We start from the raw sequence: 21,812 nt of genomic DNA on the forward strand, positions 1-21,812 counted from the left end.
ATTGGCATTAATTTTTGTACAGCCATGCATAGCTCGAAGACATTGTGTTCTAATCACTTTCAGTTATCTGTTGCTTTCCCTCTAGTTCACTATGGGCCCGAAATGTTTCAACAGCTTTGTGATGGATTTCTATAAAATCCAGATACTCGATGCAGAATGAACCGTAATAACGTAGCACCCAGTTTTCTATTTAAACTGCTTACATATAGAGAATTTTAAAGCTCAAATGCTGACAAAATTCTAGTCTTGGTGGTTCTTTAAGCATTAACTGGCTAATGTTAGCATTTTTTTTTACTAAGATAGTACAGACCCTGGCCTCAAGTGGCTACCTGTACATAGGAAGAAACTAGCAGCCACATACTGTAGCTGCTAGTGATCTAATCTCAATAAAATTAAGTACAGGTGGAAAAAAAACATTGGTGATGCAATCTGATTAAAGAAATCTCAATTTTGAGATGAAACAGCTACCAGTAGGAGCAAAGACAACTTTTTTAAGAAGCAACATTGTTGGAACTAAAAGTCCAGTCTCCCAGTTTGTCTGCGTTCCCAACTGCTTTTACCACAAAAATCTCAATAACTACAACAGTGACAACCATTCCAATAATATATTCCTCCTATTTGAAAGCCTACCACTGCCTCACTCCAATGTGACTTAGATTATCCACTCACCAGTAAGTTTTCCCAATCCTGTAGCACAAAAGTGCTTTTGTCAGCACTGAATGGCTTGTGTGATGATACTGAGAAAATGTTGACCTGCGATTACATGCACACCTCCAGCCGTTACACACACATTCATAGTGTCACTGCGACAGATTGCTTTCTTGCAAACAACTCACCTAATGCCACTTTTCAGCTCTTGTTCTGTTGCCATGGCAGCAATTAACCGTTCAGAGGTATTCATGTGCAGAAGCTCTGCTAAAGAACTAATTGTTCTCACTCAGAGTACACAAAGCTACAGACGGTGCACTTTGACCCCCGCTTACAGCCTCAGTAACCCACTATTCGAGAGCAGAGTTAAGACTATATGGAATTCTAAAAATCAATGAAGCTTAAATGTGTTTAACATTGTAGAGTTACAGTGCAGACACTATTAACCTATTTTATTACTTTTAATGGTTAAAAATACATCTTTATAAATTATTAATAAACATAAACAAACCCGATTGACCAAGTTCCCAAGCTGGTTGGCCGAAAGTTGCAAAAAAATCCCCAAAAGAGAACATGATTTTACTGGGGGGTTTTTTCTATTTGAATTTTAGATTTTACATAACATATCTGAATCCTCTAAAGAATGTAAAATCAAACTCCTTCTAGAAATCTCTTGCCTATGTACCCTCTCTAAATAAAAAAGAAGCATGCCATAACTGTAAAGTCCAAATAACTGACACATTGCAAGGCAATAACTGGTGGTACATAAGAAAAAATAACTCTAAAAATGCTCAAATTTATAAACCGCACTGTGGTCTTAGTGGATGTATCTTCAGTGATATATCAGTACAGCAAATTAGTTCTCTGTTCTGCTTTCCCTCTTTTTGAGCTTTGCCTGCAGGTCAGTTCAATTTACCCTTATTTACTTGATAAGCACCACCTTGATGAGTCATTAAGTCACCACTCTAGAAAGTCAAATTAAGGGTGAATTCATTAATAGTGTCAACATGTTTTAACACATGGTCAATACATTTGCCTAACATGCAAAAAAATCCCGGTTCAGGACCAGAAGGAGACTGAAATCCCTGGAAGGGCTGCGGTAGGAAGGTCATCCGGTGTATAAGCTTGTGCCAAATCAAATATGCACATCCATCTGCTGTTGCAACCCCTTGTGAAGAAGGGAGAAGCCAAAATAAGCTCAGTTTATCAATAACTGCACCACATCAGGAAGCGATACAATATCCCCTCACCCAAACAATTTGGTGACTTAAGGTTATCAAAGTAATTTTATTCAACTTATCAACTCAATCTGCCTCATCCCATGCTATGGATATGCTAAGACCAGAAAACTACATTTTTACTATCATAAGCCTGTGCCCTTGCACCAGTCAGTCAATGCAACAATGGCTCTGTCTCACACATTTCCTGCTTCAGGTGTTGACTGACTCTTTGGTGCCATTTTTGCCATTAGGAATTCTTCCACAGACCTTTTTTGTCCTAAAATGTGTTGAAATGTCTCCATCCGTGTAATGTCTCTGGTAAGATTATTCTTAAATACTGTTTTTTTGTATCCGTCCACACGTTTTATTTACATATTTGATAGATCTGATTTGGGAAATATTGTGACAAGCATGCTCTGCATAGCTTCTCAAATCATAAAGAGGGTTTTGTGTGAGATGTGTTTATAAAGGGATCCCATTGAAACCAGCAGAATGCTATGCATTACACAATCTATGTGGTCTGTCTGAGGTTACACTGCCCTTAACCACTGATCTTATGTCAGATTACTAAGGCACAGACACTACAGTAAATCATGAGCATGACAGACAAATACCTGACCCTGTTGGAGCAATTATGGGCAATGGCTCCCTACCTAAAACAACTATTTTGGAAAGTAGGGAAAACAAAGCGCTAGGATTGCTTTCATCTGTGTCTCCCGCTATGGCTTCTTATCCCTGCCAATGGAACACTAATACGCCAAAAAAGAATGTAGCCCCCCCGACCAGTACAAGAGATACAGGCAAAAGAAGTGCATGCAAGCTCAAATGCTCATAAGCGAGTGCGTACACGTACACAAACATAGTTTAATTGATGAACGTACCCCTCAATGTGTTTCATTAGGCAAACAAAAAGGCTTTCAGTGGTCCAATCATAAAAGAACACAGCCAAGCTATGAACATTGCTAATTAAAATGTGCTCAAAGAACGCCTTGTATTCCACTCACCATCCCCATCCAAACCCAAGTCTGTGTGCATGTCTCTCTAACATGGTCGGGGCTGCTTTTATTTCACTTGGACTGAAGTCTCACTAATAAAATACTGATATTTCTTCAAGCTAACAAGCTTTCCCTTTGGTTATATTGTCTGAGTGTAATGCTCAACCATTGGTAGCTGCGATGGTCAATAAATAAGAAGCAATAACACAGAAACTTTTTGAATATTGCCTGATACAATTTGGATAGCTTTTCGTTGTCATCATAAAACTGTCTAAATAAATGCGTCAGAATTATACAAGGGAGTCAAAACAGCGATATGTAGTTTGGAAGCATAATTCTTCGAGCACCCACATGTTCCAAAGGAGAGAGGAGGCCTTTAGGAGTCAGTTCACTGCCTTGACAAATAAATCCTAATGATCTAATCACAACGCTATGTGCCAAAGGAAGGGACTCTGTTATCGTCCTACGTGCATCTTCTCATATGTTGCCCATCCACCCACTGCGATAAACAGAGATATTTCCATCTTGGCTTTTTTCCCTCCATTCCTTCATTTGCACATCTCTGAGTCACAGTCATCGTTTCATCTTCTTCTTCTTTTTTTCAAACGTCTCTCTTTTATTACTTTGCTCTCTCGCTCCTGTTTTCCGCAGAGTCGGCACATACAGAACTCGTCAGGGAGACAAAAATGAGGGAGGAATCCAGCGCTGCTTTTCACTTCGGTTGGCTCCCTGTGGTGTTGGGTTTGATACCATTCCCTCTGTGTCCCCCCTCTCTGTTTGATGTGTGGCATAAGGCTGACTCAACACAGCCAGATATACAGATGATGGATTTGCAGTAGAATTAATGTTGAGTTGAGCTGACAAGCACATGGAAGCCAGCAAATTATTAGAGTCTGTAGTTGGAATACCATGCCACTGAGAAAGGACGGGCAAAGCAAACAGTACCACAGACAGTTTTCACTTTCCACCCGCACTCGGTTAGGTGGGATGAGATAATTGTGAATATAATTTGGGGGAAACTGATCTGGGCTAAATGGCTATCACGTTGGGTAGACATGGTAACACTCAGCCGAACCTCATAATACCCCAGATGTCTGTGCCAGTTACAGGTGTCCCGAATCCAACGTGAGCCAAGGCACTGACCCAGTCAGTCATTAGTGAGACACAATCAAGGAAATACATACAGTACCATAATAATATTTACATGTCTCGGCAGCTGGTTTCATCTGATTTATAACCTGTAAGCCTCATTACTGACGCCACCCTCATCAGTTTACATGACCCACTAATAATGCTGCACAGAATCTTACAATTATCCTCTTAATCTTCATATAAAACTCCACATAATAGTCCAGCTGGCCTCCTGTGAGACACAGAAAAGCTGATAAAACTTTGTGGAGCCTGTATCTTAACCCCCTGTGCTGTTACATTCAGTACTGGAGCACTGCTGCGGGTCTGCAGAGCCTCATGTCTGACTAGTTGACTAATTAAGTGAGGGTTTGGAAAAGCGTGAATATACAGAGTGTCTATGTATTTCAGACTTGGTGTCTTTACAAATTACAGTAAATTGAAGATTTCTAGGCCTAGCCTGCTGGAGATGGACACCCCGCTAGTATCATGTTTAAGGCCTAACACTGACACACAAGCTCACGGCATCCCACTTTTCCCTATCCACCCACAATTGAGCATGGCGTCGAGATTCCAATCAGGGTTGAGCCAGCAGACTGAGAGGATTATTTATGCTGGAAGGGATAAGGAAACCTCGAAGAGGGAGAGACATGTGTTTGTGTGTTTATAGCAATTCTATACTTGTGAGAACCAAAGATTAAATATTTAGGCAAAATTTACCAAAGTTACTTTTTCCTCCAGTCTCCACTTACAAAATAAATTTATTTAGTTGGATATCTGGTAAATAGTTAACACACTGTAGCAAGAGCTAGATATAGAAGCTGGGAAAATATGCATATTAACATCTACAACTAGACAAACCTTGAACATCACGCGCGTAGAACGCATGGTGTGAAGGACTATTTTTTGTTTCTAGAAGATGCATTTACACTTTTATTTGACTGCAAACCGCTTTTAATTAAGAGGTCTGTAGAAAACTGTGAAAGTGAAAGCAGTGGACTGTTGATTACATTTTTTTAATGTTTGTGAGATGTGCAACATACTAGGACCAGTTTTGTTCTGATGCAAAGATTTGTAGCTATAGGAAGATGTGAAATGAGTATTTTGTATGTGAAAGTTTTTTTCACTGAAATCTGTGAATTATTGTGATGAATAATTGTTATCACATTGATCATTTTGGCTGTATTCATGCAGTCGGGGTGGAAAATTTTAGTACAGCTACTTTTATTCTGCAACACAGATTGAAATCTCGTATTTAAGCTTTCTTGACGTTTCTTTAAGGCATTTCAGGAATAGTTCTCCAGGGTTCTTGAACAACATTCAAAGCTCTTCTTTGGATGCTGGCTGCCTTTTGTTCTGTTTTCTGTTAAGATAATCCCACACTGCTTCGATAATGTTGAGCTCCGGTCTTTGGGGAGACTAATCCATGACTGCTAGAGACCATTTAGATGTTATTGCATGGTGCAAAATGAAGATTGCCACAGCCACTGGATGAAATAAGCTCTATACCATAACAAAGCCTCCACTGTGTTTACAAATGGTTTTAGACACACTCTGTTGTACCGCTCTACTGACCTCATCCATACATAACAATGACAATGATGATGATTTGAATCAAGAAATTCAAATGTGGATTCATCTCTCCACCTGTTGCCACCAATTTTCAGTCCAGTTCTTGTCTAACCTGGTATCCCTCAGCCTTTTCTTCCTGCCTCACTTCCATAAGAAAGGCTTTTGTACAGCCACTATTCAGTCTCATCAGAGACCATTTCTGATGAGGCTTCAGCAAACAGTAGACGGGTCCCCTCGGGCCATTTGGATCTCTCAGATCCTGTATCAGGTCTTTATTGGATATGTTTGTCTGTTTTTTTTTTTTTAAGGACACTGCACACCATACAAAGATATGCCAAGTTTTCAGCTAACAGCTCTTTGGGAATCACCTTGTAGGTGCTAAAATACAAATTTGTCCCTCTCGACCTGTGTTATGTGTGGTATTTTTCAAATATTGATCTAAAGAAATGGGAAGAAATTATGTGTTTTTGCGACAGTCAGCAACAAAGCACCCAACGACACAATTTAAAATGGGCTCTTTGTCTGTTATATGTAGACACAACAGTGATTCATACCATGACCTGATTGTTCTTTAATGCTTGAATGATTCATAGGTCAGCATTAAGTGGCTTAACAAAAAAACAGCTTTCCTGTGAAAATGGTCAGGCACAAAGACCATATCATGGTCCCCATGTTAATCCTCGTGTTTAGATTCTTAGGGTTATTTAAGGTTTTTATTTTGATTTATATTCCTTCCTGAGCATCATAAGCATTTACTCCTTGTCATGTTGATCTACTTAATGTTTAACATTCGTGGAGATATTATTCCCCTCTGGGTTTCCCCTTTCTGTTGTTGTTCCTGCTACACTTTGGTAATCCTTCGCTTCCTGTGTTTTGGCTTTAGTTTTACTTCCCTTCTGTCTCATTGTCTTACCTTTTTGTGATTATTCTCACATGTCTCATTTCTCACAGCTGATTCCACTCATCATTTAGCCTTCCACGTATAAACTGTCCTGTCTCCCCTTGTCTTTTGTCGATTTGTCTGTAATCTTACCCCGTGTGTTTCCCCTCTGTGATCTCATGCGGATGCTGTTGCCTTGCTTTTGGACTTGCTGTGGAGTTCTGCTATTTAGTTTACTGGACCTTGCTACAGCCTAAATAAACGACTTGCCTTTTGTTGTTGGAGCTCTGCCTCTCTGGGTCCTCGAACGACATAAATCATGACAGAAAATGAGTGACAATGAGTGAAAAAGCAGCCAATGTCCAAAGAAAAACTCTGACAGAGCTTCAGGAAGCCTGGAGAACTGTTGCTCAAGGCCACTTAAAAATATACTTAAAAGTCTGCTTTCTTGAATGCAAAATGTAAAAACATGGAGGGTGGGGTAGTTCAAGACATTTGCACAGTACTCTACACGTAGATCACAAACTAGAGTGCCATTTTAAGAAACTGTCACAATTTGAGGATAATTATGCAAGTCCTGCAGTCTTTTGCATACCCATGCACTCATGGGAACTCAAATTACTGTCATTGAGGAGGTTTTTAATGTTTTCTAAATACTTAACTGGTCTAAAAACATTACTTCTTGTCAGCAGCTAAATTATGAGGGATTCCTGAAAACAGGGGCTTTCATCATGGTCACCATGGTTTCCATTCTGGGAAGAGGTGAGATGGAGAATGGATTTCATCCTACTTTCCTTCAGTCATAGGTCAACAAAGGGAAATTCTTCCATAATAGGAAAACAGAAACGTAAGAAATGCAGTTCGGTTTGGTTTCTTAATTAATCCAGAAGTCGCCTGTTGAGAGGAAAAAAAAAACTTGATGGTCTTTGAGTGACCTTGTATTTGTGATCAGAGTTAAAACGCTGTGTTGGCCTATTTGTAGCAAAGAAGAAGAAGAAGAAGAAAAAGCTTAATCCTGAAATGATGGTTGCAGTTGTAAGCCAGCAAACTATGAGAATCCAAAGTGTTGAGATGTTTTTGGGAAAGCTGATCAAATTTTGATGTGTGGTTTCAATACTGGTTGGAGAGGTTTGGTAAAGGCCTTGTTGTGCAACACGACAGAAAGAAATTTTCCCTAAGAACTCCCTTAGCTGGTGTGGTTGCAGGGATGGAGTGTTTTTATGTGAGTTCGTGCTTTTGTATTGAAAGTTAGAATGGAAAAGGCTCTGCTCCGTAGAACAGCAATGTTCAAGTACTCTAAATCATGCTCTCCCTTAACGACTCTCCCTTCGCATTATCTTTCTCTTTCTTTACTTTGCACACTCACCTACATGCAAATACACAATTACAGCCTCGATGCTTTACCAACAACAATGGCTGTCTCTCCCCGCTCCATTCCTTGGCCTGGCAGCCTGTTGTTGGGAAGTTCTCAAACAACCCAACCTCACTGCAGCCAAACCACATCAAATACAACACGCAAACACGCAGTAGTGTAAATTCTGCTAACAGCGTGCCCTTTTCATGTAATGAAACAACACTGGATAAATACTGCAGGTACAAACACGCAGGCAAAACATGTGCGCGCACATATTCGCACTGGATCAACTGTACAAATAGTCCCGAGCTCAGACAGTCAGCCAGCAGCAGTCTCCTCCAGCCCGCTGAGTTAGCTCCCACTCTTACCACCATTACCACTATTGTAAATAATCCTCAGTATGTATTTACTTGGGGATTTCAGAAACCTGAAAAAAAGAAAAAAGAATGAGGCGAAAAGAAAAAAACCCTGGAAAAATGAAGGAATGTGTTTCACGTCGGTCAGTCAGCGGGAACCCTCATGCCTTATTGTGTTTCTGCTAGAATTTGCTTTGGATTGCTTTGGGAGATGAGATTGAGTCGTGCGGTGGATATTCACTCCATATCTGTGGACTCTGAGTTTGCTCGTTATGTTTTTTGCTTTTCTTTTTTCCAACTAATGCTAAAAGGGGGAATGGAAAGACGTGACGGCCGAGGTCTTTACAGCATGTAGGGCACATTGCGGTGGATCGTGAGATCATTGAAATCATGACCTGTTAAGTGTTTCACTCTGAAGTGTATATATATATATATATATATGTGTGTGTGTATATGTACATATATATATATATATATATATATATATATATATATATATATATATATATATATATATATATATATGTGTGTGTGTATATGTACACATATATATATATATATATATATATATATATATATATATATATATATATATATGTACATATACACACATATATATATATATATATATATATATATATGTACATATACACACACACATATATATATATATATATATATATATATATTTTTATTTTTATTTTTTTCTTCTCATCATAAGTTATTCCTACATCACCTACATATGAGAACAATTGCATGACGTGCTCCCATGAAGAATTAATCTAATCAAATTCTCTCTAAATTCTTCTCACCATGAAGGGACAGAAGTGTCTCCCAGCCTCTATGATGCCACAACTCAGATCCCTTATTATTCCACCCTGCCGTCTGTGTACAGTACGGGGAGCATAGACAAGCTACATAAAACCAAATTTTTGAAAACTATTTATAGTACAAGCTTTCACAAAGCTTATTGGACAATAAGAAGCCTACAAACAACAACATAGTGCAAAATCAGATACCAAATAAGGTGCACAAGTCTAACACCACAAGATGAAATATTTGTTTTGCTTTCCATGCAGTAGCAGATCTAGGGGTCTGTCAAAAGCTCTGTTTTCAGGGACCTAAAATGCCAATTATATGAAAACAAAACACCAAAACTCATACCTGCGTATGTCCAGATAAGACCTAAACCAATTAATATGGTTGGCAATTTCAATGCCAAAAACTAAAAAGGCAATTAACCAAAGCAATAACAGCTAATTGGCCATTAAATATACTTTTACCACTTTTATTTTTTTCTGCTTTGGGCAGAAACCTCCATGCCTCAGAGTTTGTGGAAAGCAGATATAAAAATTAATGTAATGTGAGACATTTTGGTACATCTGGTATTAAGCTTTGCAGAAGGGTTCTCAATCACTTGTAAATGATGCAGCGATTACCAGCTAAAGCACATAAAAAGAAGTTTTGAGTGATGCAACATCAATAAGCTTCCCTTCACAAGCACAGCAGATCGAAAGAACATTAGCAAAAGATCTACATGAGATGACTGGTCATGTGGTCCTTTATGGTGTTTAATTAACTATAGAAAAAGAGGTTTTAAGATATTTCAAGCCTGACTGTAGCTTAATGGTAGCGCCTTTGTACACTAATGTTCACATTCACAATGGGAAGCAGAAAAGAAAAGGCAGAAAACAAAGGAAATGATCGTTAATACGGAGGAGGAAAACATAATGCAGGTTTAACATTAAAGAGCACATACTCAGCAACACAGACAATGTCTGTCACATACTTACATTTTTTTTGAGACAGAATGAACGTCTGTTATCGTTTGTGCCTCAGGTTAATGATCAGATTTAGCACAGAAACATGTATTTCATGATGTTGATGTCTGTGCCCATGATGTTCCCCGTGTACTCTGCTCTATCATCACTTCCGATTATTCGCTTGTTTGTCACAAATCAGTGTGCGGTAGAGTAGAAATCAAGCAGCTCTCTTTCCCTTAGCCTAGGCCAGACTTCTGTCACTTGACATCCAGTGATGGCCATGCTGATGAGTCTCTTGAATACAGCTGCTTGTCTCCTGGCAACAGATGCCTCCAACTCCGGCACACTGAGTGCTCACAGCGCCGGCACAACCGGCATGTAACAAACACCAGATATGACAAACAGTATGCATAAAATCTATAATGAATTAAATCAGCGGTCCCCAACCCCTGGGCCTCGGACTGGTACCAGTCCGTGAGTCGTTTGGTACCGGGCCGCGAGAGTTGAGGCTCAGGTGTGAAATGTATGATTTTCAGGGTTTTTATCGGTTTTCAGCGTTATTTTGTTATCGTTTTTATCGTTTTTATCGTTAACTCGGTTTTCCTGGGTCTTTTCACTTGCGTTATGAATAAATCTTCTTTTTTTTCGGTACCGGTACTAGTTTTATTTTGTTGTATTTATCCGCGACACCTTAAAGGCCGGTCCGTGAAAATATTGTCGAGCTTAAACCGGTCCGTGGCGCAAAAAAGGTCGGGGACCGCTGAATTAAATCACACCTCAAAATCTACTGAAGTGGAAAATATGATACAAAAGTATCATTTATGGAAAAAATAGCCTAAAAAATGTAGAAGATATATTTGAGTAGACTTCTTTATCAAATACTGACTGATATTTATGTGTTTCATATGTAACTTCAGAAGTGCATAAACACATGTGTTTCTATGTGAAGGTATATGCACTGGCAAATGCAAAGATACATAGTAGTGATTGCATTCGATGCATGCTAATATGTGCAGAACCTGTGGCTGATAACGCTCCCTGTGTTTACTTACTGAAAATGGGTGACGTGAAGCTCTACAGTTTATGTAGTCTGATGTTCTCCTTCTTGTAAATTACATTTATTTAGCAATTTTTTTGTCCCTCTCTAAATTCTGGAAAATCCAAAGAGTACAACACTGAAAAACTGGAGTGACTGAGAATTAATATTGTTGTGGAATGGATTACTGGTCACGCACAGACATGAAGGGATTTACTGGCACCTTAATGAATCTGATGAAACTGTCTAGTAACGCTGATTACCTTAAACGAGTAAAAACTCAGCTGCCTAATGTTGTTCTTACCACACTTGGGAATTAAGACAGAGTCAGTTATGTAACACATTGTACCAAGTTCTATTTTTACGGCAGCATACGGCAGAATGTGCGTTCGTGGTTAGACGTGTCCAAACCAGTAGTGCTGATTTCAAGAACTAAATCTAGGAAGTGAAATCTGTAACACAAGGATGCGAGGGAATGGTGTGCAGACAGGTAAAGGTGAAGTAAATGAAGGGACTTACTTCTTATTCTGATTCTCCTTTCGGTCAGCTGAGCCCAGACTCTGGAAATAATTAAAGAAAAAGAGAGATCAGAAATGCTTTCAAGGATTTCCCGTCTTTAAGGATTCAAAGAGAAGTCTCCTGTACATGCTGTGAAACAATGGGATGGTTCAGAGGTTCTAAACCTAATAAACTTCATGAAGACTGATTTGTTACATTAGTGGAGGTTTGTCTGCACTGGAGGCATAAAGGGTTACATCAAAAAGGCTCTGTACACAGTTGGCAACCACCTGCTCAACAGCGGAGACTTTCTGGTAATAGCAGTAATAATACAGTAGAAATTAATAATTAATTAATTAATATTATTAGTTAAAAAAAGCATGAAAATCAACCAAAGCATCAGTTGGTTAGTTATTCCCAATCAAGTCACACGTTGAGCTATCTTTTCTGTTCTCTTAACTGAGTTTCGATTATTAGACTTGAAGTGATCCAACTACCTTCTAGGCAACACCAATCAAATGATCATCAACATCCAGTAAGTGCCAATTACGTCAGTAACGACCTGGCCTCCAATGAAAAACAATAAGCTCTCTGGATAAAATTACAAACACTTATCCCATGGATTTGCTTTATTTGCACGCATTCATCAAACCGTGGCGTCTTCATGCAAGGTGGCGCGCACGGTCGTTTTAAAGGAAGCGAGGGAGAATAAACGTAGAGGGAGCGAGTTTAAAAGCCATTTTCCCAATGATGAAGTCAATCGAGTTTAGAAACTCGAACGGCAAAACGAATACACCCCGCCGGCTTGCCTCAACGGGGGATGTTTGAATGCATCCCTCTGGCAAAGCCACACACAATGACACAAAACACATCTATAGCGGACGTCTATAAACCCTGCTGTCTGCATCCTTCTGAGGTGTATTGCGCTCAAAGGAGATGCATGCTGAGACAGCGCATACACAGAAATACCGGCACACAAACACAAACAACTGGCCTTAAGCTGTAGACAATTTTGGAGTGAAATTTTGTTGCTATTTTGCATATTTACCTTTGGGAAAGATACTAATCTTGACTCTTAAATGTTAAAAGCGCTGTGGAGAAAAAAGTGGGGAATCTGAACGCCCTGAGGGAGCCGACCAAACAAATACTGTCAGTCAACACACTTAAACCCACTGCATTTCAATTTGACCCATCTATTCTCTGTGGTATAATCACAGGGGACTACAAGGAAATGTTTCTGTCTTCTGGGAATTAAAAAAAAAACCCTCCGATGCTCAATGGATTACAAGACCATGAGCTTTAAAATTGCTCTAATATCCAAGATCCACTTAAAGCTAATGCTAGCAGGTTAATACACTACAATATTAAACATAACAATGGGTACAAGGCTCACTCTAACATTTTCAAGAATACCAAAAGACTGTAAGTGTGTAAGTTCACCTATAGGAAGAACATTTTACTGTGCATCTTGAGACACTTGTCAGTTCTTTATGTTTTGCTTTTAAAGAGCCAGACTTTCTTGCAATTTTTTAAGGTGGTCTTGAGCAACAGTTCTCCAGGCTTTTTGAAGTTTTACCAAAGATTTACTTTGAAATTTGGCTGTTTTTTCACTCATTTTCAGTCTGGTCTTTGTACCTGACCATTTTCTCAGGACTTATTGTTTGTTAATCCACTCAACACTGACTTATGAATCACCTGGGCATAAAAAAGCACCCAATCAAATGGACAAATAAGTGTTGCGTCTACACATTTGACACATCTTTAGTCGAATCTACATAAACTCAGTAACAGTCTGACATCTACAGCAGATAAACAGTATCTGAAAGTCATGTTATTATTAAATAGGGAATAAAATGCACACAGAAACCTAAGACATCTGGCCCTTCAGTTGAGCCATTAGTCAAAGCCTCATCAGAAATAGTAAAGATGGCTGTTAAGAAGACATTCTTAAGGACAGGATAGAGGGAGAAAAGGCTCACATATTCCAAACAAAAACTCCTCTGAAACTCAGGTCTTATGAAGTGATGAATCCAAATCATATTTTTGGTTTGAATCAGCAATCCACCCTGCAATACAATCTGGAGTGTCTGATTGGCAGCGGCTTCATTTTTCAGCATTACAGTGGTTTCAGACACACTCCTAATGCAACACAAACACCATCAGTCATGGATTAGCCTCCCCAGAGCCCGGACCTCCACATTATTGAAGCAGTGTGAGATCATCTTCACACAGAACAGAACAAAAGGCAGAAACATCCAAAGAAGAGCCTTCAAGAAGCCTGGAGAACTATTCCTGAAGACTACTTAAAGACATTAAAAGAAAGCTAGGAGCTTTCAGAGGCTGTGCCGAAAAATAATGGTCATTTTACATTTTATCTGAACTGTCTTAAATACAAACAACACAAACAATCAGTTTGCTCTGTGAAGCTCAAAAAGATGCAAACGTTTGAAAAAAGCATCCCCTTCCTTTTAATCTCAACCTGAACATCACAGAAGTGTTTTTCTCTTTCTTTTTTGGAGTGTGTGTGTGTGTGCGTGTGTGTGTGTGTGTGTGTGTGTGTGTGTGAGAGTGTGTGAGTGTGTGAGTGAGTGTGTGAGTGTGTGAGTGAGTGTGTGAGTGTGTGCTTTCATGTAAGCAGTGTGAGCTGACATTTTGACCAGCCAGTGACTTTTCTACTCTGGCGCTCAGAGTGTGTGGATATGAGTGTGTGTGCTTTTATGTGCTCACTGCTATGACATTTTGACCAGCCTCTCTGTGCATACATGTTTGCATACAAGTTTCATCCTGATGGAGGGGACAGGATACACCACACAGAGTGATTAACCTTTCACCTGCCAGCTCGCCCACAGTGCCTTCAGGTAGTACCACTCTCCCAAGAGGGATGAGGGCAGGTGGGTGTGCATCATTTGAAAGACAGCTCTGCAGGGGGTGAAGGAGGGCTATTTTAGAACCTTAGAACATTAATGACTCGCAGCTAAATTGTCTGCACACGAATATCACTACAGCATTACACAATATTAGTATTTTACACTCATATTCCTATTTTTAACATTAGATTGCCTCTTTTAAATCTTCAAATCAATTTTCAAGCACACCGAAAGTAAGAGAAGAAGGATCATCCCTCGTATTTGAGCCATTACAGCATCTGTCCCTATTACACTTTTATTGTTTTATCTTGGCTGCTCATTAGTTTTACTTTCAGTACCTGAAATCTAGCATAAGAAAAAAAACCGAACAAATAAAATCAGTCAAACAATCAGTCGCTCAGTCTGCACCTGCTCACCTCTTTCTCCCTGTAGCCACAGAAAGCATCACCAGCAGTCAGCTGAGGTAAAATACAGGATGAGTTATAATCACCACTCCTTTACCAAACCTTCAGCCTACATCAACATGAGCAGCGTGCATCGCACCTGACAACTGCTGACTATTTCTGGAATGTATGGAAAAAATTCATCTGGCTTTTCCTGTCAGCTGTGCATAAAGGTGCTGTAATTACTGATATGAAAGAGACCACACGGAGCGGTCAGGAGTCTGATAGCAATAAATACAAAACAAGCAACCAGTTAAAAAAAAAAAATCAATATCTCAGCAGCGTGTTTGAATAGGAAGGTGTGTGAGCACATACCTTTACAGTACCCAGCACCCCCTGGTTTCTGCTGGTAAATCACATTCACACCATATTCTAAATGTTTTAAAAGCACAGACATGTTTATCTCTAAATATTTCCTCATTAGCAAAACAAAAAAAGAGTGAAACATGAACTACACATAAAGTAAAAATGCACAGGCAGCTGGCAAACTATATTTGCAAAATCTGTATGCACTATTTGCAAACACACACAGAGACACTGACATACCTGCTGAGTCCAACCCAGTAAACCCAGTCGGAGAACGCTATTCCCACTCTCTCCCTGTGTTGCTTCTCACTTCTTTTACAAAACCCGAGGTTCTCACTGCGCCGACTCCGATTGCTGTTCACCTGTTCAACTTCAACTCTTTAGCTCTGTTTCTCCCCCTCGGTGTTCAACTCTCTCTGTTTTCCTGTCTTGCTGTCTGAAGCTTTTGGTCACACGTAAGGTTTGCGAAGCTTGCTCCAGTGGTGGCTGCTACCACCACTGACTTGTTGTACTTTAATTGTAGTTGCTAGGCGATAAGCTTCTCCAATTCGGCACACAGTGTGAAGGGGAGGACAGAAGGGAGGGGGGGGGGGAGTGAGAGAATAGGTGGTGGTGGTTGGGGGGGTAAATGCTCATGACACAGCGTAGCCTAAAGAGAAGGATGGACGATTTGCAGGACGGGAGGTAGTTGAGAGATATGCACAAGGAGAGGAGATCTCACATAGCAGGTGCACTTCCTTGTTTTCTTTTAGCGGCCACTGAGTGCAACCTGGAGCAGCAGCGCACTCAGAGGATTTGCTGTAAATACTCTACATGGACAACGGATTTTAGAGAATTCCTGTGTGCACATTTCCTCACCCTTTTTTTCTGTTTTATTAAGACATTGTTCTTTTCATACAGCACTGCATTATGTTTGAAAGGACAACTGAGAGCTCAGGTCAACAGCAATTAGTTTGTTATCTGTCTGAGTACTTTACCCCAACCCAACCTAAATCTTGCTTTTGAAGTACACAGGTTTCTAAAGCTGATAAACTATTTAAATCAATTGTTTTTCTGTTTGCAATATGTTATCTAGCCTATCTCTATCACAGCGTGGTGCTACTGTTCTGCCTTGTTAACAAAAATCAGGACCTGTCTTTTAATCTATCTATCTATCTATCTATCTATCTATCTATCTATCTACCTATCTATCTATCTATCTATCGTAGTTTGTCACCACTACACATGATTAAAAATATATTTAATCATGTTTCTGACAAATAATGTTTCTGAGTCAGGGTTGAGAATCATAGCTTCCTTTATTGCTTAAACTAAGAACTGGTGTTTCCCACATGCCACTGACTCACACTGAACTTACTGGCTTGTAATACTCTCAAGGCATTCCCTGCAGGGATGATACTCTAGTAACTCACCGAACCCCACAAACTGGAAAGCCTCATTTACTGTGTGTCATCACTGTTACATTATCATTATTGATTTAAAATGAGTCCTTTGGCTTTTATTCTAAAGAATCAATTGTAAGTCACTCACCGTAACCAGCAGGACTACAGAAAAGCACGTATAACTTAAATATTAAGTTATTTGTTTGGTCTCTATTACAGATGTAGGTTATTCTCTAAAAGAACATATATAGTATTCCTTAAATAATGATGACGTTCTTCTGTTGTTAGATTGGATTTTTGTTTTTTTCTTCAGATTTTGGGTGGAAATGTGTCTGGCAATGCATCATGTATGACGTCTGCAGGACACACAGTGGTGACTTCTTGACCCAGAGTTCAAAGGAATTGTTCAAGACTATTTAGCCATCTTTAAACATGCATTACAGGCCTGAACTTTCAGAAATTACCCACCGGATGTGGGTGAATGTGAGAACAGACGTCTGATGGAATCTTTACCAGCTCTCTGGTACAAAATACAAAGTGATTGCCCATGGCACTAATTTGCACTGATGCGAGAATGGCGAAGATAATAACCCAATGGAGTCACAGTGAGCAAGCGGGCATCATGTGTTCTGTGCTCCTCCGGGCAGGTCCCTTGGACCAATCACATGGAAGTAAACCATTTCCTGCTATGTCTTAAACTCGACATTGTCCAAAGATCTTGCATGGAAATGGCTTTAGAGACATGGAAACCTGCATGTCTAAACAAAATACTATAGCAAACGCCCCCACCATGCTTAAGACTTATCTCTGGTTGATGTTAATATAAGTCAGTACAGTAATAAAATCTACCTTGTCCTTAGCTGTTTTGGTTAAGTTTTTGTGTGTACGTAAAGGTGCATGCAAGTGTTATTCGCCACTATTTGCAAAATGGATGAATCTGTAAAGCACCAACCAGACTCACAAGATTTTTTGCTTGGTGAGTGTTGGATGGGATAAACCTCTGCCTCCACATCAGTCTGACTTTAGACAGTTATTAGACTGAAAACAATGAATGGTTGCTTTCAATGCCAGAATGGTCATACAGCATTGATTTATAACTTTAGCTACAAAAATTTAAAATAATTTTGGAAGATGGGGACTTGAGGACAAGATGGTTCAGTGGCTCAGTACTGTTTCCTCATAGCAACAAAGTCCTGGGTTTAAACCTGGTGGCTTGTTGTCGACCGTGTACAGTCCAATGACATCCATGCTAAGTTAATTTGTGATTCAGAATTGGCTGTACCCAGCCTGCACCCCATCTGGGGCAAATTCCAGGCCCCATGCAACCCTGAATGGATGAGTGATAGAAAAATTGATGGATATATCCCAAATTATCCATTCAGAGTATCAGTTTGTCCATATTATCAGACAACTTTTATCCATTTGCTGAGCTATCTATTTTTACAAAAATTCAAAGAGTAATAAAAGGACAGGAGAAACACCCTTCAACTATGTTATGAATGTTGATAATGTATAGTTTGACCACTAGAGGGCACTCTACAAATTAACCTGTTGGAACGCCACAAGCGTGCATTCTTAAATCATCAAATATCCATTTCGGTCTTAAAGATTAGATATCAGTTGGGACTTTTTCTTTTGTTGTTTCTTGTGAAGCATTAAGCGGCAGCTACCTGTGGATTACTGATCATGAATAATTGTCAAAAGCTGGAGGATTCTCTGGGAAATTCTAAGACATTTCTGCTTAAGCAGCTTGTTTACCCACATTTACACTTCTAATTCCAGATGCACACTCTCATTAATAATTCTAGCTTTAAGATAAATTTATCATAACAAATATGAGATCATGTATGACAGGACAACACAAAGGGGGTGAGTTTTCTCACCCCCAATTTGTGCAAGCACAGTATACCTTCAAAAAGAGTGGACTTGGTTACAGACCCTGCATGGCTTTTTGCATTCACCCAGCAGAAAACTTGTGAGCTTGGCTGCTAATCTCTACATGTGTGCGAGGGTTGTGCAAGTGGCAGTAAATCCTTGCTCGTGTGTTCGTGATATTTGCTCATGATAATTTTTTATTGTTTGCCTCGCTCATGAGAGAAATTAAACGCCATATAAATGTAAATGTAGGAGACAGAGCATATATGTGCGTGTGTGCATGGTGTACTCTGACTCACTGTGTGTTTTCAGTGCCTGTGGCTGTGGGCACACACAAATCTCTGCCACCTCATTGTCTAGGTGAGCAATGTAAGCATTCTGCCACCCGAGCTGAATAGTGGACATTACTCATAGCTGTTGGAAAAGTCAACCATATTGCCAATGTTCTGAAAGGCCACGCAGGAAATACTGTCACACTTTCTTTTTTTATCCTTCCATTTCCCATTGTGTCCCTCCACCCCCTCCACCCCATCTTGTTTTACTCCAAAAAATAAAATCCACCTGCCAATTTCAGCCTCTGAGACTAGAGGAGAGGCAAGCAACCCGCTCGCAAAACTGAGGGGGCCGTAGCAGGTTGTCCAAACACCTGCCAGTCAAGTGAGGCTTTTCTAACAATAGCTCACACACACAATACACGCAAATGCAAATGCGCACACCTCTCGCTGTCATACTTCTACGCCTCCAAACTCACATTTAGCAACATCCTTTAAGGGCTCTCAGTGGGTTCCTGGTAGCCCTTTAGTAAATCACTCCTGTGCAACCTTGTGGGAGAAAGTGTGACAGCTGACTTGGCGACACACTACATGCCCCCGCAAGCCTCCCAGTGACAGTTTGAAGAAAATACGTCAAATAGTAATTAGTCAGACCTAAATTTGGAGTATTTCTGCTGGATTTGTTGAAATGTGTGTTTAAAAGTTGATTCGATTTGCTGTACGATATATTTTGCTGCTGATGGAGTGATAAAAGCACTCTAATCTGTCTAGAGAAAGTAGAAAGACATTCATTACTGCAGCTTTATCACTTGGAACATTTCACAGTGCCAAATGAATAAAAAAAATGCACAAACAGTTTCACTTCCAACGCTGTGTCCAACAACCAATAATTGGCCTTCAAATTAGCCAAGCTGTGACTTTTAGGACATGTAGAGCTGTAACTGCTGTGCTTTTTGTGCGTGATCAGTTGGCAGATTCGGAGGATAAAAATTCTGCATGCTATGGCAACAAGGCGCAACCCAATTAGAGGCTCCCAGTCCATTAGCAGCCGGGAGCCTCCTACACATTGTGTTTGGCTAGGGGGGGAAAAAAGGTCAAGAAGGTGAAAAAGAGGTTGAGTTTAAAACTAAAGGAAACAGCTTAGATAGAAATTGTCAGGTAGGAAAAAGAAGCAATGTGCGGTAAAACTGAGAAAAAAAGGTCAAAATTTTTGGTCTCATTATAACCAGACAAGGGTACAAAAATACACTTTCTGTTCTGCAACACTCGACAGGTGTTTTGAGGTTTAAATAAGCGTCTCATAAACCAAAACAGTTCAAATAATTTACAGGTCTGTTAACAAAATACAAAGAAAAATATACTCAGTCGAATGCAAGGGTGAGGATGCAGAGAGTGCGTTCCTTCTTGTGCTAATCATTTTCCACTGTGCTGTTAGACAGAATTATTAGGGCTCTTAAAAAACTCAGACACTTCTATGACAGAAATAAAAAGGGAAGGGAAACAGATGTCACCGGACAGGCAGATGTATTAACAGCAGAACAAATGGACAGAACTGACATGAAAAGCTAGTTGGAAAGGTACGCATGTGCAGATGGGGAAACATGGTGCAAAATCACTGCTGTTGTTGCACATGTGTGTTGTGATTTCTGATTTCCCTGACCAATCAGAGCACGTCAGCCATACCGGGTGATGAGCGAGTGACAGGCTGGGTCTTCTCCCCCTTTTACCTCACTGTCTCCAGTTTTATAATGTCATTATTTGTATAGGATTCCCCCTCCCAGATCTTGTGGTCGGGGGACCAAAGGGACCAAAACATGGCTCATAAATCAACACAGCAGAGACTATGGATATTTACCCATAAATCATTGCGGCGGAGCCACCTACAATCAGACTAATAGGGCTGGAAGACGTGCTGTCATCCAGGCCATGATGTCATCAAGCCCGAGCCTTATGGTGTTGATGTTGGTAGTGGGTCGTTGGTACTGTGTGTGTGTGTATGGGGGGGAGATGCTGAGGGTGGGGGATGGGGGGGGGGGGTGTCTGAGTATGTGGTGGTAGGTCTACAGTTCTGCTTATGTAAGTGTCTGTGGTGAGTGTGTGTGTGGTGTATGTGGGAGGCAGGATGTCTGTTTATATGGGTTTGTGTGTACTGGGGTGGCCAATGTGTGTGTGTGTGAGCACGTGTATGAAGATTTGTCTGTCAGTACACACTTTCATCATGTGCATGCATTTGTGTTACACCGATCTTTACACTGTCATATGCACACGCTCAACTCGCACATTGAAAAGCACTCAAACACTGACATGCAGACACACACACACACATTAGTCTTGTGGTTATTGCTGGCTTACAATGGGTGTGGGATTCCATAGAGAAAATCTAAACAAGTCGAGCGGTTAGCACGGGTCTGCCACGTTTCCACACAATGGTGCTCATTGACATAAATAACTGAGGACTTTGTGAAATGAGACACCCATTAACTTCTCCTCCATAGATAATTGTCCATTAGATGTTGGAAGAGCATTGCATTGAGAAATAACTCAACTCTGACGCTAAATGCAACTTGTAATAATAATAAAAAAAAAAGAAGTCACATTGTGAAAGCGGCCTGGAATCCGTTAAGATGGGTTGGCTTTTTTTGTACTATCACCCAGCCAAGCACTTGGATTATCAACAAAGAAAATTATGGCTTGTTTTAGGAGCCTGTGCCTATGCCTTTGAACATGGAAAAGATGACAACAAGGGGAAAAAAAAGGAGACAAAGATGAAGAGGACTGCAAATTAGAAAATGAGAAGAAAGGCAAATATAAATTATTGTAGAAGAAAGCGAAAAATGCAGTCAAAGAAACACAAGCAGCAGAGAAAAATGAAGTATTTTCAAATCAAAGAAAAATATGAACAAAGCGCAGGAGTTCCTAGTTATTTCTTTGCTTCTTGAAAGTAAATATAACCAATTATGATGACTAATAAATGTCCGCAACACGTTGAGCACTGACGTCACCCCTGACGTAGACACTGGTAACAATAGCCTTCACCTTTGATGAACCAGCTTTGTTGTCGGACCCACGTATTCTCCCTACCCTGATGTGCCCATATCAGTGCTTCACTTCCACTTACTGTCATACGCCTCACTCTGTGCGCGTGCTCTGGTTGGATGCATCACAGGAACATGAAGATAGGACAAATGATCCAAAGTACAATGACTCATTCACAAAA

General features: G+C 40.1%; 1 protein-coding gene across 4 annotated transcripts in view; it reads right to left on the minus strand.

Annotated features, from left to right (window-relative positions):
* ankfn1b (ankyrin repeat and fibronectin type III domain containing 1b) overlaps positions 1–21,812 on the minus strand; it is a 161,103-nt gene that overhangs the window by 42,113 nt on the left and 97,178 nt on the right. For 2 of the 4 annotated variants that reach the window (XM_085466044.1, XM_085466045.1), the window contains exon 5: positions 11,472–11,512. In XM_085466044.1, the coding sequence (XP_085322170.1) occupies positions 11,472–11,512 (41 nt within the window). Of the gene's footprint in view, positions 1–669; positions 790–11,471; positions 11,513–15,306; positions 15,366–21,812 lie in introns of those variants that run through there. The other 2 variants (XM_085466047.1, XM_085466046.1) reach the window with 2 other exon arrangements.

This window comes from Copadichromis virginalis, linkage group LG8 (genome assembly GCF_057382275.1).
Source record: "Copadichromis virginalis isolate Kocher_CV1m ecotype Utaka linkage group LG8, C_Virginalis_male_GT1.1, whole genome shotgun sequence".
Classification (NCBI taxonomy): domain Eukaryota; kingdom Metazoa; phylum Chordata; class Actinopteri; order Cichliformes; family Cichlidae; genus Copadichromis; species Copadichromis virginalis.